Source organism: Symphalangus syndactylus, chromosome 18 (genome assembly GCF_028878055.3).
Source record: "Symphalangus syndactylus isolate Jambi chromosome 18, NHGRI_mSymSyn1-v2.1_pri, whole genome shotgun sequence".
Lineage (NCBI taxonomy): Eukaryota > Metazoa > Chordata > Mammalia > Primates > Hylobatidae > Symphalangus > Symphalangus syndactylus.
This window is the reverse complement of record NC_072440.2, coordinates 85,646,266-85,654,507: the sequence shown is the minus strand read 5'-3', so window position 1 is coordinate 85,654,507 and position 8,242 is coordinate 85,646,266. Positions and strand designations below refer to the sequence as shown.

General features: G+C 53.4%; 1 protein-coding gene across 3 annotated transcripts in view; it reads right to left on the bottom strand.

The window, feature by feature from the left end:
• The window catches only part of CIB4 (calcium and integrin binding family member 4), a 68,728-nt gene that overhangs the window by 7,890 nt on the left and 52,596 nt on the right, over positions 1 to 8,242 (bottom strand). For 2 of the 3 annotated variants that reach the window (XM_055254013.2, XM_063624014.1), the window contains exons 5-7: positions 2,810 to 2,919; positions 1,839 to 1,927; positions 211 to 404 (exon numbers count right to left, since the gene is read on the bottom strand). In XM_055254013.2, the coding sequence (XP_055109988.1) occupies positions 374 to 404; positions 1,839 to 1,927; positions 2,810 to 2,919 (230 nt within the window). In that variant the 3' untranslated portion in view covers positions 211 to 373. Of the gene's footprint in view, positions 1 to 210; positions 405 to 1,838; positions 1,928 to 2,809; positions 2,920 to 8,242 lie in introns of those variants that run through there. The other variant, XR_008652656.2, reaches the window with a different exon arrangement.

Below are 8,242 nucleotides of genomic sequence, written 5' to 3'. Positions count from 1 at the left end.
GAGGGAAGGACATGTATCTTGCTAGGGACCTTCATCCCACTTGGCTTGGCCGCCTGCTATGACATGGGTTGAGATTTGAACTATTCCCCCAAAAAGATTGCCACCCCAGCCTGCTTGATGTTGCTGGCACACTGAAGCCCTGGAATGGGCGGTTCTTAATAAAAAGTACCATGTATGATCCTGCATTTAAAAGGCGATGATCTGATGGGCTAAGGAAAAGGTTTTTCTTTTCTTTTATCTAATAAACAATATTCTAGAGGTGAGGGTGGGCCCAGTACAAAGTCATACTTCAAACCAGCTCCCTCCAGTGCTGGAGGGGGTTCGATTCCAGTGGTCTCCCTCGAGGCTGCCACGTCAGGTATTTGCCGCTACATCAGCATCCCCAGAAGTGAATCCGAAAGGAGCTGAAAGAAAGAACCCCGCGAGCCACGTGAGCCTGCAGGTCCAAGGGGCCCTCTGACTCCTGGATTCACAGTAGTCCTGGAGGCTCCCTCCCTGGCCTGCATCTTGTGTCCCTTTCTCTGGGCGACAGCCACTTTGCAGACATCTCAAAGCAACCCCAAACCTTCTTTAAGCTTCTTTCAGCATCACCACAAGGCAAAGGCAGGGCACCAGAAGGAACCTTGTGGTGTTCGAATCAGTGGAAAGAAATGGAAGAGATTCAAAGAGAAACTCCGAGCAGTCAGGGTGCCAGCTTCAATTATGTGCTGGGCTGTGACAGAACAAGAGGAGTTAGCTTTGGCTGGGGCGGTCCCAAGTGTGCATCCTTTTAGAGAGGGGCCACCCAGGCCACAGGCCCTAGCAGGCCTGTTGGAATGGGGAGCCCTCCTCATCTAGGCAGTCAGAAGAGGGGAGGACCACTGACCATGGCCACTCAGATTCTGTCTCTGGGGATTTGTAGCCAGAGCTAAGAGGTGTTACTTAGGAGTCACTGAAGGTCACTCAAGACCAAGGAGGTATAAACTTGACCACTGCGGGGAGGCCATGCATGGTCTTGTGTCTGACAAAGTGGAGACAGCTGGTGCACAGCACAGAGTGAGTGTGGAAGGGTGATGGGAGACAGAGACATTGGCACAGAGGGACCCAGCAGCCCCCGGCTCCTGCCCTGGTGCTGGCTGAGGTCTAGCTCTTTATTCTGTTTCCTTTAGTCTGGAAAAGCACCTTGAGTGGGCACACTTGAAATCAGTGCACCTCTGAGACCAGAGGCAGAGTCGGACCCAGGAGCAGGAGATGCCAGCTCCACCCGCTGGTCCTCCATGGCACACCCTGCCTCCAGGGGGCAGGCATCTCCTGAAAGCAGTAGCACCCCAAAAAGACTTCAACGTGGCCGGGGAGATCTGGAGATGGCCAACCTTCTCAAGGACGTTTGGGCCTCAGAAGACCCTTTGGGCCCCTCCTGCTCTAAGAAATAGAATTGGGTGCTTCTCTCATTGTTTCTTTTCTTCTATGAGCTCCACCACCAGCATCTTCAGATCCCCCCTGTAAACCCCCAACTCCCAGTTGGCCGCTGGAGGCATTGGGGTTGTCAGGAGCCCAGTGGGCCTTGGGAGGAGCACAGAGGTGTGTTGGCTGGCCCAGGGAATGCTCTGAGGTTGGAGCTGTGACGTCATTCTCAAAGCCTGGGATCCAACCCTCTCCTCTGCCTTTTAATACCCCAGAGTTACCTAATTTCTCAGAAGCTCCAGTTTTGCTGATTCTGAAAGAATCTGCAAAGTATTCTGGAAACTCACAGCCTTCTTGGGAAGACTGATATGTCTCATGGAGTGAGGAGAGACTGGGGGGCCCTTCCTGCCCCCCCCCACTCTTCTGGACAGTCTCACCCCTCCAGAATGCCTTACTTCATGAAATCTGGAGACTTGGCCATTGCATGTTCAAACTCTGAGAAGGACAGCATGTTGTCATTGTCCAGATCCGATTCACTCAGGACCTGGCGAGGGAGAACAGAAGATGGCTGAGTGGAACCCAGTGTCAGGCAGTGAAGTGGGGCACGGGGTGGAGGGGGAAAGCCACATGCCAGGGGCTCTCCCACAGGCTTAACACTTGTCTCCCGGGTCCCCTGACCCCAGTGACCCCACAGAGATTAGGTTATGTGCACCAACGCTTGGGACCCTACTGGTTGCCTCTCACTCCTGGGGCCTCCAGCACCAGCCTGGCAGCGAGAGAACAAGAGTGTCCCCCACCTGCCCCACCAACCAGTACACACAGGGCCCCCTCTGCACTGCAGGGGGCCCAGGCAGGCAGGGAGGCAGTGGTGACTCCCTCAACAGTGCTCATGGTTTTCTCTTCCTTCTAGTCCCCACCGAGACTGGAAATGCCGGACACTTGTCATGTTCTGAAAGCAGAGATCCATGCCCTGACTTGAGTTTGCGGGGCCATCCTCGTGTTTGTCACTCCAGGACACCTGGGCACTGTGTTGTGCTGGGACAGAGTGGGGAGGGGATGTTGAGATGGGTCCCTCTGAGGCTGAGCTGCTGTTGGCCCACCACTGGCAGTCCCTGTCATGTAGGGAGGCCCCTCGAGTGGGTGGGTCGGGCTCAGTGTTCTGGGGACCCCGGACAGGACTTGGAGGAAGGACAGAAAGTCGAGGGGCAGTTGCCTCCAGCTGTGTGCCCATTCCTCAGGGCACCCTGAGCTGCCTGTCCCCTTGGCAGCCCCCAGGGAATGTGTGCACCAAAGGCCAATGTGTCATCTGCCTCAGGCTGGCCCTGGGTCTCTTCCCAAGAGGGTGGCCTGACATCCGGGGGCTTTGGGTGACAACGTGGCCCCTATCCCGGGCCCCAGCCACCAGCTCCCAGCCCCCAGCACACACGTGGTTCGTGAGGTCCATCAGCAGGTCCTCAGACATGTCATCACTGTTCAGCAGTCGCAGGATGGTCCTCTGCAGATCCTCTTCATCAATGAAGCCATTCTCATTAAAATCTGCAAAGACGAGGCCAGGCCTGCATTAGAGGGAGCTGGGGGCTGAACAGGAAGAGGACTTGAGGAGTCCTGGGGGACACAGCACCAGCCAGGACCCCACAGATGCCCATTAGCCTCTGGGAGGCCCCCCAGAGCCCAACTCTCCCAGGCGGGTCACATGTGTGCTAAAGAACCTGTCAGAAATACCAATGGTAGTAAGTATTGATCGCGTGTGTACTACAGGCTCAGACCTCTCCTGAGAGCTTTAAGTCATTGAATCTTCACAATCAACCTTTTATTAGTCTTTTACCAAAAAGAAACTGAGGCACAGAGGGTTATATGGTTGTCTGCAGTGCCAGGAAGTGGAAGGGGAGATTCAAACCCAACCAGGCTGACCTCCGAGCCCCACATCCACCCCTGTGCTTTGCGACTCTCCATCTCACAATTCAGAAGCCAGAGTGTCTTTTGGTGGCTGGGAGCCAGGCAGTGTGGAGCGGAGGGCAGCCTGGATCTGGAGTTGGAAGGCCTGGGTGCCAGTCCCTGCTCCTGTCCCGATGCAGTAGCTGTGTGATCTGGGCACGTGCCCTCACCTCTGCAGTGAAGCGGGGAACAGTGGTCCTTGTAGCCTGTCCACAGTGGGGCTGGCCATACTGACCCTGGCTGTGCCCTCAAAGGGTTAAGGGGACAAGAGGCAATATTCCCTCCAACCCCGTGCATCCTTCTTCCTGAAATGGAGTCCAGAATTGGGCAAGAATGGGCACCATTTCTTCATCCCAGGCAAGCCACAGCTGTCAGAAAAAAGGTAACGTGACAGGGAGCCTGCAGACCATGGCAGGTTCCAAACATTTCACATACCCCTCTAAAATAGCCCAGGATGCTGCCGTGGCCCTGGTATGCACAGAGGGTTCCGGCCGCGGGGAGCCCTGGGGACTCTGGGGTGCGTGGCAGTGGGGTGGCAACAGGACTTCCCAGACTTCTGGGGGCTGCACTGACTCCCATGTGTGCCGGCTGCTAGTTCCTCAACTGCAGCCACAGCCCAGAGCCCCTGCCTTCCAGGACAGCGCTTGGAAGTGCCCACCCACCATCCCGCCAGTCGGGGAGTGCTGCCCTGAGCCTGGCCAGGCCTTGGGTCCTCCTTTTAGGGCCATAAAATATGGTCATTACATAAACCTCCTGAGTACTGAACAGCCAGGGTCCACCTGACCCTATTTCCCACAGAGCCACCTTGAGGGGTGTCCTTTATCCCTCAGGGCTGCCTAAATAGGTCTTCTCAACAGGCCTTGGAAGAGCATGACCTGGAGGGATGGTGGGTGGAGGAGGTGCCAGGCCACCAGCGGACAGAGACCGAGGCACCCTGGGGAGCCGGGGACAGCGGCAGAGATGGAGCCACCCTGGGATGCCAGGCAGGGACAGCAGCAGAGGAGCCACCCTGGGGTGCTTGGCAGGAGTGACTGGCATGGTGTGAGGGGAGCAGAGGCTGCGGGGAGGGCCTGGGTGGAGAAGCATCAGGGGTTAAGTCTGGAAGGCAGGCCGAGTTGTGAAGGCCTTGAATGGCAGGTGAGGCGATGTCCGGCATTCTCAGCACCGCTCCCCTAGAGCTCCCAGCACAATCACCCGAGTCCCTCACTGGATGGGCCGGGTGGTAAACACAGCTGCCTGAGTGAATTATAATAATCGCCACCACAACAAGCACAGATGTTTTTGCTGTGGTCAGGCAGTGGTGTAAGCGCTTTGCAGTTCACTGCATTTAATCCTTCAGAGATTATGAAACTGAGGCATGCAGAGATTAAATAACCCTACTTACCTCCTTAATCTCATTTCAGCTCATTGCAACCTTTAAATATCACCTATAGGCTAATGAATGCCAAATGTATGTCTCCACCTTGGGTTTCTCCCCAAACTCCAGGCTCACATATGCACCTGCCTTCCTGCTCCTACCCAATAGTCCCTCATATGCTACATGTCCAAGCCCAGGCTCCTCATGCTCCCTCCCCAGTCCTTACCCCTAGACCTGCTGCACTCACAGCTGTCCCCTCCCTAGGAAGTGGGACTCCTCAGGATTCTTCCAGCCACTCAGGCCAACATGGAGTCACCCTTACCTCTCTCCCTTGCACCCCACAGGCAATGGGCTGGCAAATCCTCCCAGCTCCCCCCACTTCCTATGCACTACCCCACCCTAGCCCGGCCACCATTGCCTCTCTCCAGCTCACCCTGGCAGTCTCTTGCTGAGCTTCCCTCCTCTCTCTATGCCCCCTGAAGTCTATTCCCAACACAGCAGCCCGGGTGATCTGTTGATCGTTATTCCTTCCTCATTGCCCTCTTCTTGCAGCCCCGTCTCACCCAGAGCAGAGCCCAAGTCCTGATCCCCAAGTCAGCCCGTCCTCACTCTGCCTCCTTGCTCAGTCAAGCCAGGTACACTCCTGCCTCAGGGCCTTTGCACAGAGGCTCCCCCTCCTCGGGACACTCTCACCCAGAGATCCTCTAGGCCTTTATTCAAGTGTCAGCTCCTCCTAGGCCATTACCCAGCCCCTGTGTAAACGTGCACTTCCTGTGTCTTCCCAGCTTTGTCCTTCTCCCAGCACAGAATACTCCCCAACACACTATGTGTTATTAACTCATTTATTTCCCTCCACTCGAATATAAATTCCACAAGGGCAGACATCTTTGTCTTTTTGCTCACTGCTGTATCCCTAGTTCCCAGAACAATGCCTGGGACAGAGTAGACGCTCAATGACTGTTGTTGAATAAATAATGAATGAACTACCCAGGGTAACCATTGGTAAGTGATGGAGACAGGATTAAACCCAGGCAGTCTCACTTAATGGGAAGTCTATGCTCTTAACCACCCCAACTGCCTTTATTGCAATAACGTGCCAATCTTTCATGGGCAGAGGATCACCCAAAACAATCACTACATTTGCCAGCCTCCGTTGCTGCTAGATGTGCCCATGTGACCATGTTCTGGCCAATGAAGTGTAAGCAGAAGAGGCACAGACAACTTCTGGGACCATCTATAAAGAGAAGGTGTGGTCGTCTGGGATAATGAGGTGACCTTGGGAATGAAGGATAAAGTGACAAGATGGGAGGACCTGGGATCCCTGACACTGAGAGCTTTAGAACCACTGTGGGTAACTGGCCGGGCACAGTGGATTACGCTCACGCCTGTAATCCCAGCACTTTGGGAGGCCGAGGTGGGCAGATCACAAGGTCAGAAGATTGAGACCATCCTGGCTAACGCAGTGAAACCCCGTCTCTACTAAAAACACAAAAAATTAGCCAGGCGTGGTGGCGGGTGCCTGTAGTCCCAGCTACTCGGAAGCCTGAGGCAGGAGAATGGCATGAACCTGGAAGGCGGAGCTTGCAGTGAACGAGATCACGCCACTGCACTCCAGCCTGGCGACAGAGCGAGACTTCGTCTCAAAAAAAAAAAAAAAAAAAGAACCACTGTGGGTAACTATCTCTTGACTTCTACATATTAGATAAATAAATATATAGCTTTCAGCAATCTTGGAAGCTATCTTGCTTAAGCCACTGCTACCTGTGTTATACTGTCATTGGCCACCAAATTTAATCCTAATTCATTATCTGAGTCTCAGTTTCCTCATCTGTAAAACGGGAGTAATAGCAGTACCTCTGCAGAGTTGCTGTGGAGAGTAAATAAGAAAATACATGGACATCACCTGAAATATAGAAGATATTCAGTATAGAAGGTTAGATATAAATAAGAATAAGCATATTAGTTATATCTAATAAGCATCTTCTATACTAAGATATCTTAGTATATATAGTTATTATCACTACTTAGTAAATATACAATGCTATAACTTAGTATAGTTATATATATCTTTTATACTAAGAGGCTCAATTCTACATCACTTGATGATTGCTAAACACTAAAAGTGCAAACCGAAGAGGCTTTATAAACCCACCTCAAAGGAAAGGAACTAGAGCTATATTGGTTTCTACCAGTTTCTATACTCATTTCTACTAGAGAAACTAATGCCCAGGTTTGCTGATGTCACAGGGTCCTTTGGTGGCAGAGCCAAGACTTGTCTCTGTTCCCCATGGCAGGATATGGGTGTGGAAGGTGTAAGTTCCCCTCATTCCTCCAGCAGTGCCCCTTCCCTGGCTGAATGCTTGTCAGTGCCAGGACTGGAGCCTCTCTCCCTGCACAGGCTCTGCTACCATCTCCATGGGAAATGGCTCAGAGCAGGTGAAGGGGGTGGAGGGACCAGCCCCAGGGCCTGGAGACGGTGGACAGCCGCAGTGATACTGCACTGCTGCTGGGAACCTCTGCAGCCTCTCTCAGAGACCCTGCAGCGTCCCCAGGCATCCTGCTGGCCCAGCTCTTCTATGCAGGGACTGCAGCAAATGACATGGCTTTGGCCCCACGCCATCTGGAAACAGAACAATTTGCTAGAGTAAATGTAGTCCTGGACAGTTCCCCTCCTTTGGGGGTGGCAAGGGCAGGGCAGCCTGGGAGGGGCTGGGGGCTGAGACCTCTGGGAGGCAGACCAGCCCAGGTGGCCTCTGCAGCCTCAGACCACTTGGGAGGGGCTGGAGCCTTCTTCTTGCTGTCTCCCAACAATGCTAGGAGGGGCTCAGAGAGCTGGTGGAGTCGAGGCTCAGCCTTCAGGCCCCCTGAAGACTCTGACCATCATCATTCAAAGTCTCTGTCATTCTTACTCCTTGCAGTTTCCCAGGACTTTTACAGAAATCAACCTGTGGTGGAGGGAGGGAGGGCTCCTTTCACCGTGACTTTCGTGAGAACTGAGGTTTCTTCCTTTGTCTCTCCCCAGCCACCTGCACCTGCCGTGGTGTCAGTCCCTGGGAAGGTATGGGGAGACCTGCCACATGTGCTCCAGTACCTGCCTGGGGATAATTCCTATCTGGTGGAGGCTGTGCTGATGGGAACAGGAAGACATTACTGGGATGGTGGTCTCTCACTGGTGGAAACTCCTTCCTCCTCTTCTTCTTCTTCTTCTTCTTCTTCTTCTTCTTCTTCTTCTTCTTCTTCTTCTTCTTCTTCTTCTCCTTCTTCATCCTCTTCCTCTGCCTCCTCTTCCTCCTCTTCTTCTTCTTCCTCTTCTTCCTCCTCCTCCTCCTCCTTCTTCTTCTTTTTCTTCTTCTTCTTCTTCCTCTTCTTCTTCATTTTTGAGAGAGAGTCTCACTCTTCTTCCCCAGGCTGGAGTGCAGTGGCACAATCTTGGCTCACCGCAACTGCCTGACAAGTTCAAGTGATTCTCTTGCCTCAGCCTCCTGAGTAGCTGGAACTACAGGCGCACACCACCATGCCTAGCTAATTTTTGTATTTTTAGTAGAGATGGGGTTTCACCATGTTGGC